At 52.6% G+C, this 26,757-nt stretch overlaps 2 protein-coding genes across 4 annotated transcripts; one reads left to right on the plus strand and one right to left on the minus strand.

Moving 5' to 3' along the window:
• The first annotated feature begins 1,284 nt into the window (after positions 1-1,284).
• CHMP1A (charged multivesicular body protein 1A) lies at positions 1,285-12,366 on the plus strand. Of its 3 annotated transcripts, none has more exons than XR_012929608.1 (8): positions 1,285-1,465; positions 2,904-2,923; positions 4,267-4,344; positions 6,620-6,766; positions 7,145-7,273; positions 8,138-8,325; positions 8,839-10,431; positions 10,498-12,366. XR_012929608.1 is itself a non-coding variant. In XM_032974837.2 (7 exons), exons 1-7 carry the CDS (start codon positions 1,351-1,353, stop codon positions 8,858-8,860), a joined length of 699 nt encoding a protein of 232 aa, XP_032830728.1. In that variant the 5' UTR covers positions 1,285-1,350; the 3' UTR covers positions 8,861-12,366. The 3 variants fall into 3 exon arrangements, 1 of the variants encoding a protein (XP_032830728.1); XR_012929609.1 differs by having other exon boundaries at positions 8,839-9,188; positions 9,247-12,366; XM_032974837.2 differs by having other exon boundaries at positions 8,839-12,366.
• A 2,712-nt stretch (positions 12,367-15,078) lies between these two features.
• On the minus strand, positions 15,079-25,028 carry LOC116954247 (charged multivesicular body protein 4c-like). Its single transcript, XM_032974824.2, has 5 exons — positions 23,960-25,028; positions 18,166-18,343; positions 16,528-16,642; positions 15,823-15,931; positions 15,079-15,432 (listed from the first exon to the last, which is right to left on the minus strand). Exons 1-5 carry the CDS (start codon positions 24,141-24,143, stop codon positions 15,371-15,373), a joined length of 648 nt encoding a protein of 215 aa, XP_032830715.1. The 5' UTR covers positions 24,144-25,028; the 3' UTR covers positions 15,079-15,370.
• Positions 25,029-26,757: the final 1,729 nt, after the last annotated feature.

The following is a 26,757-nucleotide window of genomic DNA, read 5'->3' on the forward strand; positions in this document are numbered from 1 at the left end:
GTAGCGGCCCTCAACCCGGTTGGCTGGGTCACGTGTATCGATGACCTACGGTGTCTACAAACCGGGGTGGTCTGGTGGAGCGGTGGCAGAGTGGTTAGCGCCTTGCGGGTTCGTACGCTGTGGTTAGTGCGATGGCGCCGGCTTGGTGTGTCTCACCGAGCCACGTTTATCGTGGAGAGGGCATGGGCCTATTGTCACTTTACTTTCTTAAGAGGGTCAGCACGTGGGGGAGGGGAGGGAAGTGTGAGGTGGTAGGGGGGAAATGAGAGGGGGGGGGGCGGAAGTGTGAAAGAGGGGGCCGGAAGTGAGGAGGGCGGAAGTAGGGACGCCATCTTGTTTAGTATATATAATTGTTATAAGACTAATTACATATTTTGGTTCTTTCGGTAAAGTCACGTAGAAGGGAAACAATAAAACAATAAAATTCTCACGTTTAGACTGCAGCACAAGCAATCATCATCAGGTGTGAAAACCACGGCAATACAATTTTGATGATTGCTTGTGTTGCAGTCAAAACGTGAGAAATGTTTTATATTTTTTTGTTTCCCTTCTACGTGACTTTACCGAAAGAACCAAGAATATGAATTCCTGCAGTCACGAAAGCTTTGAATCAAAATTTTACAACACTAATTGTTATAACAACACTCCTACAACATCATAGTGCAGCGCCAGATTAAATACGCACTACAATAGTTTAAAGCGATTTGAAGCATGTTTTATTTTCAAAATGGAAATTTGGTTTGGGGGGGGGGGGCAGAGCTTTGTGACGTCATTTGAGGGGGGGTCTGACTTATTGTGACGCCGTGTGACGAGGAGGGGGGCAAAAATCGCGTGATTTTTAGTAGTGTCACACCCACGAGGTGCGAAGTTGACTCTGGGAATGAGGTGTTGCGTTGATATTCCGCACGGCCGCGACGTTCCACTCTTGTTTCGCCAGCGTTTCTCCTGGAACTGGGCGAATGCAATGCCGAGGATGTTGACGGAAGGGGTTGGGAATGGGGACATCGCCGAGGTCTCTGTTGACGGGGGTAGGTTGTCTTCGGCAAGAATACGCCTCAACTCCCGTGTTGCACGTCTTGATCGATCCACTGCCCCCAAGCCGGCGAGGCAACAACGATCCACCCGCGTGCCAACGGGCCCCCACCCCCTTCGCATCGCTCCGTCTCCACGGCTGGCAGCCTTTACAAGGCGGTGGATAATCCTCAACGAGGTGGTGGTGGTGACGGCGTCAAGCGGCGGCCAAGACGCGCGCCCCTAGCCGCACCCCCAAGTCAGCTGAGCGAGCGAGTCATCAGCCGCACGTGCTCGGCGCGTGACGCGCGACGTCATCGAGTGAGGGCGTGGGTTGTAATGACGTCGTCGACGGGGAGCAGCGACGTCACCGGCGGGGGGGGGCGTTGCGCAACCACGGGCGGTGACGTCATCAAGAAGGAAGAGACGGAGCAGCCCCAACTCGCCATGGACGGTAAGGAAGCGGTGTTGGGGTTTTTGTTGTGGGGTGTTTGTTGTGGGGTGTTGTGTGAGAGTGACTGACAACTACAGCAAGGGGTATGTGTGTAGTGATGGCGGTGGTGGGTCTATGGTTCGCGTGCGTAAGTCAGTCGCGCTGAGCCGGAGATGTTTAGGAAGTGTGAAGAGGAGGCCGCGCGCGGCCTGGTGAGAAGCCTGCGGGATTTCCTGGCTGGACGGCCCGCGATGGAGCGCCACCTTGGCGGGGTCGTGTGGGCGTCCCCCCCCCCACCGTTATACATTTCCACAAGGCGATAAGCAATTTCGCTGAGCTATCATTTGTGGCCAGGTCGCTTCTGAAGAAATAAGTTTATACCTTCAGTGAACTTTAGCTGGTAAGATAACACATTTTTTGTGTTATATTTGTTAGTGTGATTCGTTTACCTCCGAAAAATGTCACTCCCCCATCGTGTTTCTGTGTTGTCACGTTCTGCCCTGCTCCTGCAGGACATCTGTGAAAAAAGAGCTTTATAGCTCGTCGGATTCCTCCTGTGGTATAAAATGATCTGATTCTCACCTCAAGTCTCGTGTCGTCTCTTCCATCCCCTCTCCCCCCATACTCATCCCCCCTCTCATCTATCAGAATATTTTTTTTATATTATACCGGAGGAGGGAATCCTATGAGCTATGAATCTCTTTATCACAGACGTCCAGTCGGACACATTACAGATCTTCTCTCTCAACTCCCTTGTGTGTTCCATGTCTTCTCCCCTCCTGTAGTTCTTCCCTATCTCCCCTCACGCCCCCCTCAGCTATCCCCATACCCCACCCCTTCTGACTCTCCCCAACTCCAAATCGCCTCCCCTGTTACCTGTCCTGTATCCTGTCCTGTTACCTGTCCTGTATCCTGTCCTGTATCCTGTCCTGTAACCTGCCCTGTTACCTGTCCTGTAACCTGTCCTGTATCCTGTCCTGTAACCTGTCCTGTATCCTGTCGTTACCTGTCCTGTTACCTGTCTTGTTACCTGTCCTGTAACCTGTCCTGTAACCTGTCCTGTATCCTGTCCTGTTACCTGTCCTGTTACCTGTCCTGTTACCTGTCCTGTTACCTGTCCTGTAACCTGTCCTGTATCCTGTCGTTACCTGTATAAAAGACACCTGGTAGCCAGAAATCTTTCTGATTTAGAGGGATTCAAATACTTATTTCCCTCATTAAAATGCAAATCAATTTATAACATTTTTGACATACGTTTTTCTGGATTTCGTTTTTATTCTCTCTCACTGTTCAAATAAACCTACCATTAAAATTATAGACTGATCATTTCTTTGTCAGTGGGCGAACGTACAAAATCAGCAGGGGATCAAATACTTTTTTCCCCTCACTGTACATGGTTCAGAATCGGAATCTTTATTTCATTGTTGTTGACGCGTGTGTGTGTCTCCTCTTTTCGCAGACACTTTGTTCCAGTTGAAGGTAATAAAAAGCGCTCCTCGCCTGCGATTCACGGCACAAACAAACAAAAAAACGAATTTAACATGTCAACAGAGTAGTGACGATGCCCAATTGATGATGATGCAGTAAAGGGTCGCTGATTTTTTAGTTTGTCTTGTGTTTAGGTGTTTAGGGTTGGGGATAAGGTGTGTGGTGTTCATGTGTTTGGAGTTGGGGATAAGGTGTGTGTGGTCTTCAGGTGTTTGGAGTTGGGGATAAGGTGTGTGTGGTGTTCAGGTGTTTGGAGTTGGGGATCAGGTGTATGTAATGTTCAGGTGTTTAGAGTTGGGGATAAGGTGTGTGGTGTTCATGTGTTTGGAGTTGGGGATAAGGTGTGTGTAATGTTCAGGTGTTTGGAGTTGGGGCTAAGGTCGTCGTCACCTTTTCAAAAACCGAACATATTTCTCAGCCAGCCTAGTTCTAGCAACGGAACTGCAGTTATAACAGTAATCAAGTTCAACGCAAGCATACCAACAGATCCCCGTGCGAATCAAGTCCCTCAACCCGAACACGAATGCCCATTACCAGACTGGCAGGCTGAAACTCCGGCTAATTGGGATTAGGGCTTGGGGTTAGAGGGCTTTGGGTGTAGGGGTTAGAGTTTGGAACTTGCAGTTCCTAAGGCTGCTTGCTACCTTTCCACAGGGATAGCGATATTTACACATCGCACCATTGGAGGCTGAGTCGACCTAGGGGAGGCCCAGGACCGGTTAAAATAATCGTACCTGGAGTTGGCCGTGAGCGGCAAGGTTCGTAGAGCAGCACGCTAACCGCGACACTACCGCTCCCCACTAGGGTATACACAGTTAGAACAGTAGGGGGCACAGGTGGTGCATCAGCCGGTCATGTCACTCAAGCAACGCATGGCACCTGCTGGGTCTGTCCCGTGGCCGCCTGCCAGCGGGCGTTCGACACTTCACGTGGCCTTAACGTGCACGTAGCCTGGCACAAGTGACGTCACCGCCACTTAGTAGCGAATGGCGGTTGTTGTATATACGATTGGAGGGTGGTGGTGCAGTTTTTCGTGCGCTGCGCTACAAACCTGGCGACCCAAATTCGATTCCTGCTCACGATGAGCAATAACAGTGGCGAGTATTTTAACCGCTTCTGGGCCTCCCCTAGGTCGACTCGGCCCCAAATAAGAATATGGTGCGGTGTGTAAACATCGCCACTAGGGAGACCAGCCACTTGCACCGGCCTTCATAGGTGCTCGCTAACAACACTTACCCCAACAGGATCTTTGTCTTGGTAGTGTGTGTACCCTGTGTGTGTACCCAGCGTACACACGGCTGCCGCTGTGGTCAACGTTGCTGCTCTGCTCTCAGTTCACAGCGAAGCAGCTGGAGAAGCTCTCCAAGAAGGCGGAGAAGGACGCCAAGACAGAGCAGGCCAAAGTCAAGAAGGTATAGCGCCACCTGCTGCATACCACGTGTGCCACTTGAACAATTTTTTTTATGTTACCAGGGAAGGCGCACTAAACTGTCACTTGTTCCCAGGACGCCACTCGAATCGCCCTGAATGTACCCAATCTCGTCCGCGCTCGGACGCCAAGCAGGCTTGATCGTGGTAGAGCACGTGGATGGGTGACCACCACCGGGGCTTGCGAGAGGTAGCGCTCGGTGGGCAGAGCGTTCTGCCACCTTGGCGCAACGAGGCGGGCATTGGCTCTTATCGAAACTCAACTATTACACTTTTATTTTATTTTACCGGGTAAGGCGCACTAAACTACGTAGCTCTCTTTCAGAAGTGACCCTGCCACAGATGATAGCTCAACGAAGTGGCTTATCACGTGGAGATTTATAGCTGCCAAATGCTCTAACATGCGTGACGTTGATTATGAATGTGGAGGGGGAAAACCGGAGGACCCGGAGAAAAATCCACGCGACCACGGGGAGAACGTGCATACTCCAAATATACAGCAGGCGTCAGGGTCGGGATAGAACCCACAACCTCCTGTGCACCAGGCGAGGTAGTTAACATCTCACCACCTTGGGCGTTCCATTGTTCCACCTGTTCCACTTGTGCCACCCATACCACCCGTACCACTTGTGCCTCCCCGCTCAACTTATATTGTATAAGGGTCTCTGATGTAAATCCATTGGGTGTCTCTGAATCTATGGATGTCTGTGTTGGTCTTTGGGTCTCTAAGTAAGTCTGCAAGTGCAGCCCAAAGAGCGTCTTTCCCTCTGTCAACGACTGGCTATCTCCCTCTATAGAATAACTATGCCAACTGTTACAGCATCTCGAAACGCGGTCCCATTTAGACGCGATATCAATCCACATTGCATCGTTTTTATTTTCACCAACATTTATATTTTTCGGAATTCCGGAGACTGTCGGGGGCAGTAGTGGAGCACCAGTCAAGTTGTTTTGGTTTATTTGTGAACCACGACCGATGGAGCAGCAGCAGCACCGTCACCAAATAATCAGTGTGTTTTATACACTGGTAGTTGGGAATAGACCATGGAAACAATGTGTTTGTAGGTGTTGTTGGGCTGGGTGAAACGTGTGCAGGAGGGAGGCTAGGGTAAGCAACGTGAATATGTGTGGACACGATGAAGGGAAAAAACGGCCATGCTGGGTGGGACGCATCGGGATGGGGCGGTGGGGCGAATGCCAAGACGCCGGCATTGGGAGCGGTCTCCACGAGTCCGGTGATCACATGGGAAGAGGAGACCTCAGAGTGGACTCTGGGAGACTGTCAGGGCAGATCTATGGGTCTCTGTGTGAGCCTGTGTGTCTGTGTGAGCCTGTGGTTCTCTGTGTGAGCCTGTGGGTCCCTCTGTGAGTCTGTGGGTCTCTGTGTGAGCCTGTGTGTCTGTGTGAGCCTGTGGTTCTCTGTGTGAGCCTGTGGGTCTCTCTGTGAGTCTGTGGGTCTCTGTGCGAGTCTGTGGGTCTCTGTGTGAGCCTGTGGGTCTCTGTGTGAGTCTGTGGCTCTCTGTGCGAGTCTATCTAAGAGCAGATGGTGGGAGACTATCAGGGCTGATCTTGGAGGATGCTGTGTGTCTCCACCGCTCAGCAGCTGCAGGAACTGACAGAGGGTATAAAGCATTGGCGAGGTGTGGTGGTGGTGACGGCATCACCTACTTTGGCCACAATTACATGTTGATGTTGAGTGACTGGTAGTAAACTTTGCCCACTTCTTATTGACCTTTGCGTCACATCGGCGACACGGGCTGACTGTTACGTCTTATCCACACCGTGTTTAACTCCCACACTCCAATCGTCTCTTTCCCCAAACGCTTACAAAAAAATCCTTACTCCGTTCCAGATAAACGTATTAACCCTCACCTCGTGCAACTTTGCCCCACTAACTTAGCGCAGTGGGTTTCCGCGGCCAGTGTTATGATTCGTGATTTATTCTTGTGTTTGGCCTTGTTTTTTTAAAATTGTCACGCGTACAAACGTCGAAACAAAAGCGCCGGTTATAATTTGTCAGCGCCCTGCGAGTTAAGGAGCAATTCTCCACAGCCGAATATAGCGCGGTCGGTCGCTGCGGCTGCGTGACATCGTGCGAGTTTGGGGGGCACGTACACTCGGCAACTGCGTAAACCAACAATGAACCGAAAACTCCTCTCATGCCCCCCCCCCCGTCTCCACCCCTTCACCCCTCCACCCCCCCCCCACCTGCCCCTATGCACCTCCCCTCCCTCCACCTCCCCTCCCGCCGCCCACCAGGCGCTGCAGCAGAAGAATGTGGAGGGCGCGCGGATTTACGCGGAGAACTCAATCCGCAAGAAGAACGAGGCGCTCAACTGGCTCCGCATGGCGTCCCGCGTCGACGCCGTCGCATCCAAAGTGCAGAGCGCGGTCACCATGAAGGCGGTGAGGACCGCACCGGTGGAATTATCCAATTGCACCGCACCGCTGGAATAATCCAATTGCACCGCACTGGAATAATCCACAGCAGTACGACGATCCACAGCACCGCACCGCAGTACCACACCAACACCAGGACGGCACCACAACACGCGCACTATTTCTCTAGAATCTCCAGCTTCCTCCCACATAGCGCTCGTGAAATCAGTTCCCGGCGCGGTGTGTGATCTACATCAGAACTGGGGAGAAAAAGGCGGCTGGGCAAGGTGCTAGCCACACCACCCCCTCGTGCGCCGTGCTGGTCTTCGGTGTTGCTCGCTAACGGCGCTTGCCACAACAGTCTTGACGAGGCTATGCGGGGGGGATCTCTGTCTTTTCGATCAGGTGACCAAGAACATGGGTCAGGTGACCAAGTCGCTGGACAAGGCCCTCAAGTCGATGGACCTGCAGAAGGTGTCGGCCGTCATGGACAAGTTTGAGCACCAGGTGCAGAACCTGGACGTCCACACCTCGGTGAGTTCCGCTTCATCGCTCACACGGCCCCCCGGCAACCTGCCCCCCACCCCCTGACCACCACTTGCACACTAGTGAGGAGACAAAGACGGCCTGGCGTGGTGCTGGCCAAACGGCAATCCCTGCGTGTGCCGTGCCGGCCTTGATCGGTGCTCGCTAGCAGAGCTTCGCCCCGACTGGTCCGCATGGTTACCCGGAGGATCTTTGTGCGTGCGTGAATGTGTGAGTGTACGTGTGTGTGTGTGTACGTGTGTGTGTGTACGTGTGTGTACGTGTGTGTGTGTACGTGTGTGTGTGTGTGTACGTGTGTGTGTGTGTACGTGTGTGTGTGTGTGTGGGGAGTGGTGGTGTAGCGGTTAGCGCGCTGCGCTACGAGTCCGGCGGACCCAGGTTCGATTCCTGTTCACGGTCAACACCGGTGACGATTACCTGAACCAGTCCTGGGCCTCCCCTAGGTCGACTCAGTCTCAAATTAGTGCCTGGTGCAGTGTGTAAACTTCGCCGCAGGGGAGACAAAGGTGGCCGGGCGTGTTGCTGGCCACCCCACCCCCTCGTGTCCCTTACCGACCTTCATACGTTCTCGCCAACACAGGGGATCTTAACGTGTGCGTGTGTGCGTTGCACAGGAGATCTTAACGTGTGTGTGCGTTACACGGGATATTAACGTGTGTGCGTGCGTGTGTGTGTTACACAGGGGGTCTTGACGTATGTGCGTGCGTGTGCGTGTGTGCGTTACACAGGGGGTCTTGACGTGTGTGCGTGTGTGTGCGTGTGTGCGTTACACAGGGGGTCTTGACGTGTGTGCGTGTGTGTGCGTTACACAGGGGGTCTTGATGTGTGTGCGTGCGTGCGTGTGTCGCCCAGGTGATGGAGGACAGCATGAGCTCGGCCACGACGCTCACGACGCCCCAGGACCAGGTGGAGAGCCTCATCCACCAGATCGCCGAGGAAAACGGCCTCGAGGTCATGGATCAGCTGGACCAGCTGCCGGCGGGGGCCTCCACCGTGGGCGAGGCCAGCGCCCGCAGCCAGGAGGACCAGCTGTCCCGCAGGTGCGCGCGCCGCCACCACGGCACACGGGGACGACACGGGGACACGGGGACGGGGACACGGGGACGACACGGCACACGGGCACACGGGCACACGGGCACACGGGCACACGGGGACACGGGGACACAGGGACGACACGGCACACGGGCACACGGGCACACGGGCACACGGGGACACGGGCACACGGGCACACGGGGACACGGGGACACAGGGACGACACGGCAAACCGCTACGGCACACCGCTACGACAATTACAATTACAGAAGCATTTTAATCCGAAATTGCGACACCCGAGATCGAGATTGCAATTTATTTCGACGTACGCGATGACAACCGCAGCTCCCACCGGGAAACGCCGCCACGTTACCCTTTGGCACGACGGCGCCACGGCACGCTGGGACACGTTGCGACGGCGGCATGCAGCGGTGCCGAGGCAGTGAAGGCGGGTCGGTGTAACTTTCGGTTCTGTGTTCCTGTCACCCCCGCTCCCCCCCCCCCCACCCTCTCTGACGCAGGCTGGCCGCTCTGAGGCAGTGAACGCGGCCGGTAGCAGCTGCCTGCATTGCTTGAGAGAATCCACGTTTGTATATACAGTATATATATGTACACGCAGATAGACTCCTCTTACGTACACAGACAGTCTTACACACACCTGCAAAACACTCGCGTGCATTGCGCTAACCACTGCGCCACCACCCGGCACATACAGAAAGACAAAGATCCTCTGTTCTCACAAGCGCGTAGAAAGACAAAGATCTCCCGTGTGGCCTACACAGGCTGTTGGGGTAAGTGCTGTTAGTGGGCACCTTTAAAGCAGGCCACGGCACACACACACGTACACACGCATTTACGTACACACACACACGTACACACGCATTTACGTAAACACACACGTACACGCGCATTTACGTACACACACAAAGCACAAGTGAACAGGCTCACACTTTAAACCCAAACACTCACACACTTAAACACGTGTATACACTCTCACACAAAGACAAAGATCTCCCGTCTAGCCTTAACAGGCTGTTGGGGCAAATGCTGGAAGCGAGCACCTATGAAGTCCGGCACAGCATGGCACACGCCCGTCTGCCTTTGTCTCCTCCGTGGCAATTATTTTACGCACCGCACCAGGTAGTCATTTGAGGCTGACTCGACCTAGGGGTTGCCCAGGACCGGTTCAGACAATCGTCACCGGTGTTGTGCCGTGAGCGCTCCCCACACAACACTTGACATCCACGTACGAGCGCCTGCCAAGATGCACATGCCTATACACGCTGGCATGCACTTGAAGCCACACACTCGCGCGCACACCCACGCACCACACCACACTTCTCACGCACCGATCTAAACTTAGCTGCTGGTTGTGGTGATGAGAAACCTACCCGTGCTCTTTGTTTTTCTTTTCTCGTTGCGTTTCTCGGGTTTCCTCGTGCGGCTTTTTTTTTCCCCCTCCGTGGATTTTTGATTTTGATCGGCGATAGCGTCCGAAACAAAAGCCAACGACTGGTACAGTGCGTCCTCCGAATAACGTCGCCGGCAGATGCTCCGCATATGGGGGGGGGGGGTGGTGAATTTTGGGGACCCCCCACAAAAAAAATCTATAGCCTGAGAATAAAAGGGAATAATAATCGCGCAGAGCAGACTGACTGCCGTGAACGCCCTTGCAGCCTCGCCCCCGGTTGAGCGCTGTCACAGCCGCAGTGGCGTTGAAATAGCGCGCTCCTGAATTGGCTTTTTAGTGGTCGTCGGTCGAAGGGGAGCCGCGTGAAAGAATGGGGGATAAATTTGGTCTCCATTGAAACAAGGGGATTTTGTGAACGAAGCTGATATACCGGGGCGGGGGGCTGGGGGTGGTAGGTAGGCACGGGGAGGCACCCCCATCCCTGGGTTTGGCTGCTATTTAGAGGACGCGCTATTTTGGATTTCGTACCCAGCACTTTGTGTGAGAGCGAGAGTCGTGTGCGAGTGTGAGGGTGAATGGTGTGTGTGAGTGGGTTAAGTGTGAGAGTGAGTCGTGCGAGTGTGAGAGTAGTGACTGAGAGAGTGAGTAGTGTGTGAGTGAGAGAGTAGTGTGTGAGTCTGTGAGAGTGAGATAGTGTGTGAGAGTGAGAGAGTAGTCTGTGAGAGTGAGGGTAGTCTGTGAGAGTAGTGTGTGAGTCTGTGAGAGTGAGATAGTGTGTGAGAGTGTGAGAGTGTAGTGTGTGGGAGTGTGAGAGTCTGTAAGAGTAGTGTGTGGGAGTGAGAGAGTGTGAGGGTAGTCTCTGAGTGTGAGAGAGTGAGAGTAGTCTGTGAGAGTAGTGTGTGAGTCGTGAGAGTGAGAGAGAAGTGTGTGAGAGAGTCGTGTGTGAGAGGGCGAGAGAGTCGTGTGTGAGTCTGTGATAGTGAGAGAGTAGTCTGTGAGAGAGGAGTCTGTGTGAGTCTGTGAGAGTGAGAGGGTAGTCTGTGAGAGAGGAGTCTGTGTGAGTCTGTGTGAGTCTGTGAGAGAGTAATTTGCTCGTGCGCCAATCCTCCTACGCGGTGGCTTGCCCTGCGGGAGCCGTCTGCACAGCGAGCCCCTGGGGCATCTCGGCCGCGGTTTTTCCCCCTCTTGGTGCTGGTACTCGTCGTACGATCGCCTCTTTTTCCACTGTCACATCCGAACCGAGCCAGGGTGTGGGACAAGCTCGCGGTGCTGGTGGGTGCCGTGTTTCCCCCCCCCCCCCGGCTATTTTGCCGGGCCTCGCCAAAGACATCTGAATCTGGCTCGGGGGTGGGGGGGGGGGCAAGCAGGGCCGGGGGAGGAGCTCGCGATGAGTTGATGGCGTGTGTGACGTCAGTCCGTCACGACTCATCGGTCGCTGTGTAGCGACTCACACGGCGTCTCGACTTGTCCATTCTTGACGCTGGCGTGCCACTGACTAAGCCCCCCCCCTCCCTCCGGCACAGCTGGGTTGTACCGGTGTGGAAGAGAGGGTATTGACATCTACGCCAAATTCGGTGCTGAATATTTTACGGGTCAACGGGAGACTGAAATCGATGGCCCATGACTTGCAGCGGCCGAAAGCGACGTTTTTCACGCCGATCACCCGGACAGACCCGGCTGAAATTGAGCAGCGCTGGTTAACAATGACAGGGGGTTGCCTCCTCACTCTGAAGATCCCTCCCCCACAACAAGATCCCACCCCTTCACATCCCCCACCTAGATCCCACCCCTCCACCTCCCCCACAACAAGATCCCACCCCTTCACATCCCCCACCTAGATCCCACCCACCACCTCCCCCCACCAAGAATCACCCTCCCCATCTCCCACACCAAGATCCCACCCCCCCCCCCCCAACAAGATCCCACCTCCCCCCACCAAGATCCCACCTCCCCCCAACAAGATCCCACCTCCCCCCACCAAGATCCCACCCCTCCCCCCACCAAGATCCCACCCCTCCCCCCACCAAGATCCCACCTCCCCCCACCAAGATCCAACCTCTCAAAAGTCTCCTCGAGCCCAGACGTTCACGGTGGCCCCACGTGAGCTCCCCGTGGGGCGGAGCGTCACGACCGCGCTGCGGCTCGGCGGGGTTGGGCCCGGCCCGTGTTCGAACGCCGTGACCCACACCAGACGCTTGCTTGCCAGGTACTGTAGGTGCTGTAGGTGTGTGTGTGGGTGGGGGGGCTGTGAGATGTGGCTGGCAAGATGGGTGTCCCGAGTCTCTCCCGCCCCCCACCGTGTATGTACAAATGCAGGGTTTCCTCTATAGATTGTCTGCTTTGCTCCCACGTGAAGCCGAACACTACATGAACGATATTGGGCTAAATGTTTATTAGGAGACTCGGCAAAGATTCTTTTTTTTGGGGGGCGCTAATTAAAATTCGGCATGCGTGTGCTCGCGATAAACCGCACGTGGGTTTTGTGAGAGATGTAATTAGTTATAGAGGTGGGGGGGGGGCGTTGCGGTTGCTGACTTCTAAATTATAAATATTCTGTCCGTGTGCCTTGTACGTTCGCATCCTTCCAATTAACGCACCGTAAAAAAATTTGCGTCAAATAAACATTGCTCGGTTTGGACGCCCGTGTGCGTGCCTCTGCGTGCGTGTGTGTGCGGGGAGCGGTAGTGTAGTGGTTAGTGCTACGCTACGCTATGAACCCGGCGGGTTCGATTCCCGCTCACGGCCACCACCGGTGACAATTATCTGAACTGGTCCTGGGCCTCCCCTAGGTCGACTCAGCATCAAATGAGTACCTGGTGTGGGATGTAAACGTCGCCACTGGGGAGACAAAGGTGGTCGGGCGTGGTGCTCGCCACCCACCCCGTCGAGTGCAGGGCCGTTCGTACGCGATACTCGCTAACGGCACTTGCCCCCACAAGTCTCTGCAGGCTATACGGGCGATCTTTATCTTTAGAGAGAGCGAAAGCTGTCGAGACCGCGTGGCTGTGTTCACGTTTATTTACGAGCGAGTTTGCACGCGAGTAGCGATAATCAAAAGCTGTAATCGCACCCCCCTTGCCTGCCCCTCCCGCACTCACCAACATCAACCCCCACCATTCTTGTGTGCAGCGTCGAACACTCAAAGGTGCAAGGTTTAAAACACCCCCCCCCACCACCCTCACATGCCCAGGGGTTTAATAAATTGTGATTCCAGATAAGTCTGACTTTTTGGAGTCCTGGAAAAAGTTGATCACACGCACACAGAAGAAAATAAAAAAACCCATATTTCGCTTCATCGTAGCACTTTGCAATCCACTTCTTTCGTAGCTTTTATTTGTATCATCTCCCCACAGATAAGTCATACAACTAAATAATTTACATTTTCCCCATCCACGAAAAAAACCGTCTTGACAAAAAAGCCTACTCTGTGCGTTATCACATTTTCCCAGGACGCCACTCAAATCGAACCGAAATGCACCCAATCTCGTCCGTGCTCGGACGCCAAGAAGGCTTGAGCGTGGTTGAGCACGTGGATGGGTGACCACCGCCAGGGCTTGCGGGAGGTAGCGCTCGGTGGGCAGAGCGTTCTGCCACCTTGGCGCAACGAGGCGGGCATTGGCTCTTATCGAAACTCAACTATTGCACTTCTTTTATTTTACCGGGTAAGGCCCCACTGACCTATATAGCTCTCTTTCAGAAGTGATCTGTCCGCAAATGACAGCTGAACTTAGTGGCTTATCACATGGACATTTATAGCAGCCAAATAGAACACATGCCGATTCTAAATGTGGAGGGAAAAACGGGAGGACCCGGAGGGGAAAATCCACGCGACCACGGGAAGAAAGACACCGCAAACGCCAAACATACAACAGGGTCGGGATCGAATCCATGACCTCCTGTATACCAGGCGAGGTAGTTCACATCTCCTAGCCACCGTGGCGTTAGGAGCCTCTCATCGCCGGGCAACGTCACGCACCGACTGGTGCGTGCGCGTTCAGTCGGCGAGGAGTTCAAAGGTCACCGGAATCAGAATCTTTATCCTGGAGAAATCCCATGAGCTGCGAAGCTCTTCTTTTACACAGATGTCGGCAATTCAGTTCCCTCGGGGCCGCGAGCCCCTGCTGCTAACAATGCGCTCCTTGGCTAAACAGATCGTTCAATATAAAACAAAAAAACGTTCTTTTGAGCAACCGCTGCCTCTCGGACACATCCCAGGTGTTGTAGATTTCGGGTCGAGGTGCGACCGGGTAAACGGCGATGCCGAATCACCTCCCCTCTTATTTGGCGTGCTGGGTTTTCTCCAGATTCCTCCGGTTTCCTCCGGATTCCTCCGGTTTCCTCCGGTTTCCTCCAGATTCCTCCGGATTCCTCCAGATTCCTCCAGATTCCTCCAGATTCCTCCAGATTCCTCCGGTTTCCTCCAGATTCCTCCGGTTTCCTCCTCTCGCGCGACTCCCCCCCCCCCCCTTTGATGGAATTTGCCAATCATCCCCACTGGAGCAGCAGCCGCCACCCCTCCCCGACCTTGTGAAAAAAATGCTGTGGAGGCTTTCCTGAGTAGTGTTGTTACGATTTATTATTCAAATCAATATAATAGTATTTCTATATTGTATCGTGAAATATTTAGTACGGGGGGGGGGGGGGCTGGTCACGTGACCTGCTTGCACACGCACACACCGCAGAACGTCCGTTCTTACACGCGTGTTCATCTCCAGCTGCGACGATTGCCTCGATTAAATCGACTTAAAGAAAATCTAATCGGCCACTCTCGGGGACCCCTATAGAATCGGAAGCCGCTCTCGCTTCCCGAATACTGGAAACCCCCCCCCACCACCACCCCCCCTCAAGCCAAATGAACACCACTAAGCCACACCCCCCCCCACCCCCAACTTGCTATCTGGTTAGTCGAGTAACAGAAGCGGGCTATCGGTAGCGCCATCGATTAATGAAGACATGGGGACAGCCCAGGCTCGGCAAATCTCGCCGGAATCGAGATCGCTCGATTACGAATCGACGCGCCGTCGCACGCCCTTAGCAATCCCCACCCCCCCAACCCCCCCCCCCCTCCCCGTGCAGTCCCGCACTGTGCATCACTCGCAAGCAGATTTGAATAGAGTTGTTTGTCTTCAACGTTGACAACGGCTCTTCACAGTAAAAATGTACAGGACGATGGCGTTTAGAAGTTTGATTTGTCGCGGCTCTGTGGCACCGATCCACCACAGCGAGTGGCAGCGGTCACCGAGGAAGCGCCCCCCCCCCCTCCCAAGCCCCCCCCCTCCCAAGCCCCCCCCCCTCCCAAGCCCCCCCCCCTCCCAAGCCCCCCCCCCCTACCCCCCCCTACCCCCCCCCCCGGCAACTGAACTTATTATAAATTGGCGCAATCGCTCAAGCAAACCCCGACAACGATGACGATGGTCTGGCTATTAACGCTCAGGTTAACAGACACACACACACATATATATAGATGTATTAATCGTGGTTTTACAGTGTCTTTTTAGCACACGTAGACTGCGGGGTGTGGTCGCTGGGTACTGGTGACAAGGGAAGGCCTTGTGAGCCCCCATACCCAACTCCACACAACCCGCCCCCACCACTCCCATGCGCCCACCACCACCGCCCACTATGAAGGGCGACTGTGTGCTTTAGGAGGCCCAGTTTTCCAGCTCCTTCAGTTCGTCGTCTTCCGCCACCTTCTTCTCCGCAGCTGCGTGTGTGCACGACACGGGAGGTGGGGTCAGGGGGGATAGGATTACGGCGGGGGGGGGGGGGGGGGGGCACGGGTGGCATGGACGGGAGTCAGGAGGCACGCTTGGTGTCTAGATGATGAATGGTTTGTGTGTGCGCGCAATTTCGTGTGGTGTTGGCTGGGTGTGTTTATATACATGCGTCGGGTGTGTGGTGCCGGTGGTTAGGGTGATGGTGTGGTTACACGGCGGTGCCGGCGCAGTTATCGGTGTGGCACGTGCTGGGCAGCGGCTGGCTGGGTGCGTTTGGAGGTTGTGCCGACGCGGTGCACACCGGGAAGTGTGCCGTCCGCGCGTGGCGCCGGTGGTGATTGTGGTGGTTTCGGAGGTTGTGCCGGCGCGGTACACACCGGGGAGCGACTGGCTCGGCACGCTGGGCAGCTCGTCCTCCCCCACCGAGAGTAGCTCCTTGTCGAGCTCCTCCTGCTCCATCTCCTCCAGCTCGGCCATCAGCTCGTCCTGCCACACGCGCCGCGACCACGCGGGGTTAGCGACGGGGGGAGACGAAACGAGACGATGCAGGGCTAACGGTGAAGGGCTTCTCGACGACGAACCGCTGACGAGTGGAAAGCTAATTGGGGGGGGGGGGGGGGGGGCTTAACGATGAAGAATTACGTTTAATGTGGAGTAAGCTTTCGCGACCGATATTTGAATTAGATCGCTTCAATATAAATGCGTCGTTAAACACCGCCACCACCCGACGGAGATAAATTAGTGAGCGTTGTCACGCAAAACAAAACGCGCCGATTAGTTACGAGTTCAGCACACCGGTTGCGCGTTGGAGAGTAAACGCGGCACCTTTGCAATTCGAGTGCCGTGACGTTTTCGCCGGTAACTACAACCAGCATCATCAGGCGACGGCCTCATCAAGGCGTGTTCTGTGCACGTGACAAACCTCACTAACATGGAGGCGACCGAAACCCAACAAAACCCCCTCCATCGTGGATGAAGAGTGAACAACGCAGGCGACAAACGAAGGACTTAACGGAGAGATACAAACTGCGAGGGCTGGACGGGTCGGGGCAAGGGGCGGGGGGGGGGGGGGGTGGTCACACCTCGTCGTAGTCATCGCTCATGCCCACAGGTTTGGAGATGGCGTCGGAGATTTCCTGCGCCAGGTCCTGCTGTTCCGTGATGTCGGCCATGAGGTCGTCCACCTTGTCGATGTCCCTGCCCAGAGACGGGAGATGGCAGCAGAGGAGGCGGCGGCGGCGGCGGCGTTGGCGTCACAAGCTCCCAACAACTCGGGGGCGGGTAAACCGCGGTGATTGTGCCATGCGTGAGTGACACCGATCCAGGCAACGTTTTCTCGATGAAACAAATCATGTCAGCGATGCTGCGGCTGCGTTGGTAGCGGCGACGACTCAACATGTACGTCAATAAAACTCTGCGGCCTTAACAGGAATAATGTATAATCGGCGACGTTTCGGGCAATGGACCTCTTGATTGATATCACGTGCCGTGAAGAAGGGCCGTTGCCCAAAACGTCGCCTGTTAATTATTTTTCCCTTTTCAGGCCACAGTGTTATTGACGAACGTGCCGAGTTGTCAATTTGTAGCAACGCTGAATGGCAAGGGACTACTACGATGGGGCACGCCGATGCTGCTGCTGCTGCTGCTGCAGGCATCTTGAGCAGCAACGGTGCCTACGGCGGCGGCGCGAGTTGGAGAGGAGAAATACTCAATGACGAGTGACCCAACCCATGGGTAGCACACGCATGTGCATACAAAAGACAAAGATCCCCCATATAGCCTGTAACAGACTGTAGGGGCAAGTGCTGTTAGCGAGCACCTATGAAGGCCGGAACGGTACACGAAGGGGTGGGTGGCCAGCACCACGCCCGACCGCCTTTGTCTCCCTAGTGGCGATATTTACACACCGCACCAGGTACTCATTTGAGGCTGAGTCGACCTAGGGAAGGCCCGGGACCGGTTCAGATAATCGTCACTGGTGTTGGCCGTGAGCAGGAATCGAACCCGGGTCGCCAGGTTCATAGCGCAGTGCGCTAACCGCTACACTACCGCTTACACACACGCACGAACGCGCACACGCACTCACGCGCACACACGCACGCACACACGCATGCGCACACACACACACACACGCACTCACGTCCCTTCGCAAACAATATTTTCCATCGCAAGGGACTTTTATATCCAGCCGAAATATTTCAACTAAAGAGAAATTAAGGCGCGCGTTTTGCGTGTCTGCGAAAACCCATGTGGTAAGGCGACCGACACCGAATGCGGGTGTTTGACACTGGCAGTTACACCGGCAATGCTTGCCACAAATGAACCACAATAACGTGCTGATCTCATCAAGAAGCATAAACCATCACGCGAAGTCCGCAGTGGCTTATGTCGAGCCATCGAACAAAGATGGTCACTGCATCGCACGCTTTCAGCTGCGCTTCTGCGGCCGTCTGGAACGCTCTTGCGATATTAGGAAGCCACTGGGAGCTATGGCACTTTTAATTCATCTAGAATAAAAAAAAGAATTCCTTTAGAACCGCTTTTCGCATTTGTTTTTTTTTTGTCCTTCCCTCGCACCTCCGATTCACGCACTTGGCTACGTACAAAACGAGTTCGACATACATACATACACATGTGTGGCACTGGGAATGCATGCAACGCAGCAGTGCCTGTGTGTGACACAGGCCGTAAGAATGGCAGTGTGCGTCGCGCGGTCTCACATGTCCTGGTGCGCCTTCTTCATGGCCTTGGCAGCGAAGCCCATGGTCTTGAGCACCTCGGTGTTGGTGTTGGCGTTCTCGAGCGCCTCGCGCTGGAACTCGATGGTGGACAGCGTGCCGTCGATCTGCGCCAGCTGCTTCTCGTAGCGCTTTTTGCGCTTCAGCGCCGACAGGGCGGCTAAACCGGGGCGGTGGTGGGGGGGGGGCAGCGGGGGCACGGTGAGGAGGAGCGGTCAGAGTGTCTTAATGTTCAGCTAACCCAGTGGTTCTCAAGCTATTAGGTATGGCGCCCCCCTCCCGCCCCCCCCCCCCCCCCCAGAATTAAGACCTCGCGCCCCCCGCCCCAGGTTACGAAGGCATAACCAGAGAGGTCACACGTCCACGCCAGGCGTCAATGCGGTGTGAATAAGGCATGTATTACACGCTGTGTCTGAAGTGTTTTGTCACCAAACAACATGGCGCTACCATTGAAAATGTCTCCCGCACGGTATCCATGCCGCCGTCAGCACCCGCCCACCCCAGCCTGTAACCCCATGGGTTGGGAACCGCCAGTCTAACCCTATAGCCGTGCGTGGCGGCTAACGCCCGTGATGCAGCGCAGCAAAACCCCGGTTAGCCGGAACCCCGGCTAGCTGGAGTCTACAATAAGCCGGGCGAGGCTGTCGGCAAAGTAAAATTAGAATTCCGTGGCAGCTTCGCGGCCAAGATGTCGCAGCCAGTAGAGCCGCGTGTGACTCACTCCTCGGGGCGGCATAAACAAAGCCTGCATCGCCCCGGCGTTCAACACACGAGGGCAGCGGGGGTACACAACGCAGGGGGTACTGCCAGGTACTATTCGTCCTCGGTTAGTGTTTGGTGCCGGTGTGTCGGCGTTAGGCTTTTGTTCCCATCGATAAAATTTGGTGCCGGTGTTTGTTGCCGGTGCTCGCGTTTCTATTGGCGTTAGCATCCATTGGCTTTGGCGCAGGTGGCGGCGGTGTTTGCGTTAGGGTCTGCGGCAGTGTTAGCAGGGCAGGTTGAGGGGGAGGTCCATTGTCCAGCAAAGGGCTTTGCGAGCAAACACGATTTGAAATTGTGGAAATTTCCAAAAGCATTCAAAGGTGGCGGGGGACCCTGCTTCGCCGGGCCAACAAGCGTGTGCGAAAGGCTCGAAGGGGGAAGTGCAATGTCGCAATTCCACAGGAACCTAGAACCCGTGGTGGTTCTGCTTCAGCGAGATAGACACCACAATCGAGGGGGGAGGGGTTTGTGTTAGATCGCGTAAATATAAACGCGTCGTTAAACCCGCCACCACCCGGAACAGCCAATTAGTAAGGTTTGTCACGTAAACAAAACATGGAAATTCGTGACGAGTACAGCACACCGGTGTGTTGGAGGCTGGTTGTAATTACCGGCCAAACGTCACGGAACTCAAATTGTAAATGTTGTAGTGGGTTTACTCTCCAACACACAATCGGTTAGTGCTGTACCAGTAACGAATTCGCCACGTTTAGTTTACGTGACAAACCTTACTAATTGGCGGGTTTAACGCCACCTTTATATTTAGGCGATCTAACCCAAAAACCTCTATTGTGGATAACATTGGTCGCAAAAGCCCCCCAATTGTTACATTTTGAGTACGACGATGTACACCAACTACCCACCGGGATGTTCGGGGGTCAGCGGCTTGCTTTAACTTTACTCATGCAAAACATTTCACCTGCATCCCCCACCCCGCCCTCCGCCCCCCCCCCCTTTCGAGACGGAAGAACATTCTTGGTGTATTCGGCACGTCGCCTCGTCCGTTTACATTCCGGTGCTACCACGATCCTACATCCGCACGTAACTTTTTAAAGTTAACTTTTTTCAAATTTCCGTTATGGGAATTTGCATGTGAACGGGCCATTCACGCCTGTGCAGTATTTTCGATTTAAATTTCCTGAAGCGCGCTTTTGCCTTCGCCCCGGTTGCTATTCGCATCGTGGCTTGCGATTGCTCCGTATTTCGGCGATCCCCCGCGGCCACTCTTTCACGAGGCCAACGCTCGTTCGGCAAAAAAACCTCCAACTTTTAATTAAAAACCTCTAACCACTCGGACACAACACATTAACAAGTACGCCCCCCGACTTGCACGCTGCAGTATATGCCTGTGGAGTAAGCGTCGCATTGCGTGTCAAACACGGACAAGTACATTAATTATTTAACGATAGGTCAGAGGTTGGTGCTGGGGACTTGGCTGTTGGTGGTTGGGTTGCTGTTTGCGTTGGAGATAACGCACGCTGTGAGCTACAGCGGAGCACAGTGTTCGGGGAAGTGATTCGACCGAGATTTCGCGCGCGTGTGTTGGGAGATAGAGGTCGCAGCGAATCTTGGACATTTGGTAAATGCTCGGTGCGGGGGGGGGGGGTTGGGGGAAGCGGAATCGCCACAAAACCCTTAATACACAACGTCAAATACTTTACGAGTACGCGACATCAAACAAAAGCCTCGCGCCGCGTTGACCCGGGGTGTGGTCACTGACATCCGTGCGCTGTGGCTCTGCGATCTGCGGAGGGGCTGGGGGGGCGGGTGGGACGAGCGGTCTCGATTGGGGCTGGAGTGGGGTGGAGGGGGGGGGAGCGGCACCACAGCCCAGACATGTTGGGAACCGCTGGGGGGTTAAGTGCTCGACTCCGCAGTGTTCGACTTTCATTTGCCAAGGCCCTGCCGGTCACTGGAGGGAGGGGCCCTAATATCCTTTAGTGTGCCCCCCCCCCGACAATACACAGACAGTAAAAACACTGCCCTATCATCATCGTCGTCGTTGTGCTGCTGTCTGTGACGGCCACCCGCACACACTGATGAGTGACGAACACTGCTAGGGGTTTGGAGCTTGGTATGTTCAGGGTCTCTCAGTATCTACGGGGGACCTTTTTTTGGCCAGTGTCGAAAATGATGGAAAGTAAGAATGTGTTTGTACCCTTTCTGGCAATAAAACCGGAGGCGTTAAGATGTTCAAACACCAAAGGGGCATCAGGTCTGCAAAACGTGCAAACAAACATGCTCTGATAATAATGCACGCGTTCTGTTCGAAGCCGATTGGCCTACACCAGAGACAGCTTCCTTTCTGGCCTCGTCTCACCACCGGTGTTAAGACCAGATAACACATCGCCACAAGGTGAAGGGTAACAAAGGCAACGCAAGTCATCAGAGCAACTAACTATATGGCTCGGGTCGAGCGGGGCGTCAGTGCTAGGAGATTCTCGTCACCGTGGGAGCGCCACGGTGGCTAGGGGACGTTAACTACCTCGCCTGGTACGCAGGAGGTCGTGGGTTCTACCCCGACCCTGACGCCTGCTGCTGCTGCTGTATAGTTGAAGTTTGCGGCGTCTCTCTCTCTCCCCGTGGTCGCGTGGATTTTTCTCCGGGCCCTCCAGGTTTTTCCCCCTCTACATTTAGAAATCAACATCACCACGCGTTTCGAGCATTTGGCCGCCGCTATTAAAAAAAAGTCCACGCTATGACCACAAGAAGCCACTTTCGCCGACCTATTAGCACTATTCGTGATGGCCAAGTCGCTTCTGGAATTAAAATCGCTAACACACATAGCTCAGTGCGGGGGTAGGGGGCAGCTTCACCTGGCAAAGTCAAATGCAGGGTGCTTAAACAAAAATGTTAACGCTTACGTGCGACTATCGTTTTTCATGGAAAAAGAACGGATAATTCACTGTAACATGATAACAAATGTAATGTTAATAGCTTCAAAAAGTCAAAGTCTCCACTTGTTCGCCACCATCGTCAACGCGTGCCGAGCATTTTCTCCAGGTCGTCTCCAAGAGCCAGGAGGCACATTTCTCGTGACATTGTTGCAAATTCTTAGAAGTTCTGACATTTATTTTTTGAAGCACCCTGTATAGTATGTAGTGTAGTATATAGTATCATTAGACCTCCTTTGCCAATACCAAAATGTAATAATAGGGTTTTTCCCCTTTTTTCTGGCAACAAAACTGAAACCTTTTTACAAGGATTCATGTCTGCATTAACCACAATACCTGCAGTAAAAATGCAAACAAAAAACATACTATGATAATATATGCATTAATAAAGTATTAAAGCTTTCGTGACTGCATAAAATTACTCATTGTTTTTTTCGGTAAAGTCACGTATGTAGAAATAATAAAATTATATTAAAACAAACCAATCACGACGTTTCGATCACAACACAAGCGATCTTCATCAGGTGTCAAGAACAAATCACGGAGGTAAATACAACAAAAAAGATGCGAGACGAGAATTTAACAAACCTAAAAAACATTATGTGAAGCACAAAAACCAATGGGTAAAGCCCACTACGGTATTAATTTTTTCAGAAGCGACCTGGCCACAAATAATTCCTCAACAAAGTGGCTTATCACGTGGAAATTTCTAGTAGCCAAGCGCTCCAAATACATGTTTATAAATGTGGAGGAATTATTTGTGGCCAGGTCGCTTCTGAAAAAAACTAATTAATACCGTAGTGGGCTTTACCCATTGGTTTTTGTGCTTCACAAAATGTTTTTTTAGGTTTGTTAAATTCTCGTCTCTCATCTTTTTTGTTGTATTTACCTCCGTGATTTGTTCTTGACACCTGATGAAGATCGCTTGTGTTGTGATCGAAACGTCGTGATTGTTTTGTTTTAATATAATTTTATTATTTCTACACACGTGACTTTACCGAAAAAACCAATGAGTAATATATGCATTGTCCTTGAAACTGATTGGTCCACACCAAGGGACGGCTTTCTTTTGAGCCTCGACCCAATTGGTGCTCGACCAGATGACGCCAAAAGGCGTCACACAGCTCAAAGACAATGCACTGTCAAAGTAATGAGGGCTCGGGGTGAGCATCTACATCATTAGACCTCCTTTGCCAGTACCAAAATTTAATAATAGGGTTTTTCCCCTTTTTTTCTGGCAACAAAACATATATTATCATAGCATGTTTTTTTTTGCATTTTGACTGGAGGTATTGTGGTTAATGCAGACATGAATCCTTGTAAAAAAAGGTTTCAGTTTTGTTGCCAGAAAAGAGGGGAAAAACCCTATTATTATAGTATATAGTAGTCTAGTGTATAGTGTAGTATATAGTAGTGTAGTGCATAGTGTAGTATATAGGAGTGTAGTATACAGGGTGCTTTAACATTTTTAAACATATATATGGAACTATCGCTTTTAATGGAAAAAGAACGGATAACACACTGTAACACGATAACAAATGTACGTTAATAGCTTCACATAGTCTAAGTGCCTCCACGTGTTCGCCATCGTCGTCAACGCGTGCCTGGGATCTTCTCCAGGTGGTCTCCAGAGGCCCCGGGGGAGGGAGCACATTTCTCGTGGCATTGTTTGCGAATTCTCAGAAGTGTTAACATACATTGCTTTTTTTAAATATATTTGTTTTAAGCACCCTGTAAATGCGGTCAAAATAAGTATTATTTTTAAAACTTTTTTTTTAAACACGCTTTTATGAAATGTGCTGGTAATAGAACTCCAGGAAGTGGCCCCGAAGCTTGCCATAACGTAAGGGGACCGTGGCCATTTAGACCCAAGTCGAAACATAACATATAAAAAATAATGTTTAAAAATACTTTATTAGATTTTTGTTTTCATAGAACATAGTATTGTCATCGATATGACATAAGTATAGCAAGTTTCCAGTCGATACCACATTGGGAAGTGGGTTAACATTGAGCTACAAGATTTGAGGCTACAACGACGACAACAACAGAGCGGGTTAAATGAAAAAGCGTGTGGTAAAAAAAAAACGAAGAATTAAAAATCGTCGAGTGATACGCACCGCGCTTGTTGGCGGTGCCGTGTCTCCGGGCGAGGGCAACTTCTGCGTCCACCTTGCCCTCGAGGAACTCCTGTTTCTTCACGAGCATCTCCTCCGTCTCGCGCAACTTGTGGATGGCCTCCTGAGCCGTGGGGCCCGAAGACGAGCCCTGGGACGACCCGAACAACTTCGCGAGGACGTTCATGGTGACCCGGCGGGTGATGAGGTGGTGGTGGAGGTGGGGACGCGAAACAGCGGGTGATGAGGTGGTGGTGTTGGTGGTGGTGACGCGACCCAGCGGGTGATGAGGTGGTGGTGTTGGTGGTGGTGATGCGACCCAGCGGGTGATGAGGTGGTGTTGGTGGTGGTGACGCGACCCAGCGGGTGATGAGGTGGTGTTGGTGACGCGACCCAGCGGGTGATGAGGTGGTGAGGCGACCCAGTGGGTGATGAGGTGGTGGTGTTGGTGGTGGTGACGCGACCCAGTGGGTGATGAGGTGGTGGTGTTGGTGGTGGTGACGCGACCCAGCGGTAGAGGTGGTGGTGTTGGTGACGCGACCCAGCGGGTGATGAGGTGGTGGTGACGCGACCCAGCGGGTGATGAGGTGGTGAGGCGACACAGCGGGTGATGAGGTGGTGGCCACCAAACGAGGGGATGAGGGGGGAGGGGGAGATGAGGTAAGGCGAGGTTTTAATCAGGGAGGAAAGCGAAGCGGGGATAGAGACGAGATGAGTGAGGGGAGCGCTGTAGCCGAGCGGGGGGGGGGGGGCTGATGATGATGACCACTGTAGTTATTGACGAGTGGTGAAGGAGACGACGATGATGACGAGGTGGCTGATGAGGAGTTGTTAGTGCTGAGCTTGACGATGGGGAGGCGTTTTTAGTGCTGAGCTTGACGATGAGGAGGATGATGAGGATGAGGAGTTGTTAGTGCTGAGCTTGACGATGATGAGGCGTTGTTAGTGCTGAGCTTGACGATGATGATGAGGATGAGGAGTTGTTAGTGCTGAGCTTGTAAACGACAACGAGGAGGATGATGAGGAGTTGTTAGTGCTGAGCTTGATGATGATTGAGGATGATGAGGAGTTGTTAGTGCTGAGCTTGTAAACGACAACGAGGAGGATGATGAGTAAAACGCTGCCGACTTCTGTAACGCGAGCCGCTGTGTTGCTCAATCTGGGGGTGTGACGTCACTTCCTGACCGCAGCTCCTCCTCCTCTACGGGGGCCCGCGGGGTGGAGGGGGGGGGCGATGACAAAAAGAAAAATCGCGATTTTAAAATCGTTCAAAATATCGACACCTCACCCGTAAATCCGCCAGATTTGTGCATTTGTTAATGTTGTGGCTTTGCCCTCTAACACACCGGTGTGTTGTATTAGTAACGAATTGGCATGTTTCTGTTTACGTGACGAACCTTACTAATTGGCTGTGTCGGGTGGTGGCGGGTTTAACGACACACATATTTTTACGCGATCTAACCCAAAAAAAACACCCCTCGATTATGGATGAAATTGGTCGCGAAATCCTCCTACGCGTTAAAATAAATATGAATTGTTTCCTTATCGTGGACGAATCCGATGAGCTGTAAAGCTCTTTATATATAGAATGTTTACAGATATACAGAATGGCCGTAGTGTATTGACCAGATTGTAAGACAGCCCCCGACGGTAAGAAGCACCAACACACACACAACTTGTATGAAGAACTGTCGTGCCCGGTGTCAGGAAAGTTAATATCTCACAAACACAAGTAGGCATCCGATAAAGTGATACACAATATGACCACACCAACTGCTGGATTATAAGACGCACCCCGATAAAACAATGTGGACACAACACAAGCTGGATTATAAGACGCACCCCAATAAAGTTATACACAATGTGGACACAACACAAGCTGGATTATGAGACGCACCCCAATAAAGTTACACACAATGTGGACACAACACAAGCTGGATTATAAGACGCACCCCAATAAAGTTACAATGTGGACACACAACACAAGCTGGATTATAAGACGCACCCCAATAAAGTTACACAATGTGGACACAACACAAGCTGGATTATAAGACGCACCCCAATAAAGTTATACACAATGTGGACACAACACAAGCTGGATTATAAGACGCACCCCAATAAAGTTATACACAATGTGGACACAACACAAGCTGGATTATAAGATGCACCCCAATAAAGTTATACACGATGTGGATACACCGGATTATAAGACGCACCCCAACTTTTGCTTTAAAACACCGTACAGGGATCAAAAGTGTGTCTCATAGAATATATTAACATTTGGAAAAGTGGAACTTGCAAATACGGTAGATTGTATATTAATTATTTCATGACATTAGATCGCTTTCATTCATTGGTATTAATGAGACTACATTAATTCATTATTATGAATGAATGAATTACATTAATTCATTATTATGAATGAATGAATGTAGTCTCGTCGCTTTTTGAACTTAATTATTAAGTTTTGTGTTCGTGACTCACGACACAGTACTGTGCCGCACAGGAAACAGCTGCCACTGGGGGTGCCCTTTGAATGTTTGAGATGAGATGTTGAGACGCTTGGAGAAATTTGAAGCATTTCACGAGATTCAGATTGCTAGATTCATCAGCAGCAGCAGCCATGATCTATCCCCCGAGGAGTCGCCAATGCCTTGTGATACACCCACCACGGGACAATTCCCACACTTTTGCTCCACTTTCCCAACTCCACTGGCTGCCTGTCGAGTATCGCTGTCTGTTGGTATCTCACACTCCAGTCGTCTGTAAATCCCTCCATGGGAATCCCCCACCGTCTATTT

The sequence above is a fragment of the Petromyzon marinus genome, chromosome 54 (genome assembly GCF_048934315.1).
Source record: "Petromyzon marinus isolate PM22_M1 ecotype Great Lakes invasive population chromosome 54, UKy_Petmar_22M1.pri1.0, whole genome shotgun sequence".
Lineage (NCBI taxonomy): Eukaryota > Metazoa > Chordata > Hyperoartia > Petromyzontiformes > Petromyzontidae > Petromyzon > Petromyzon marinus.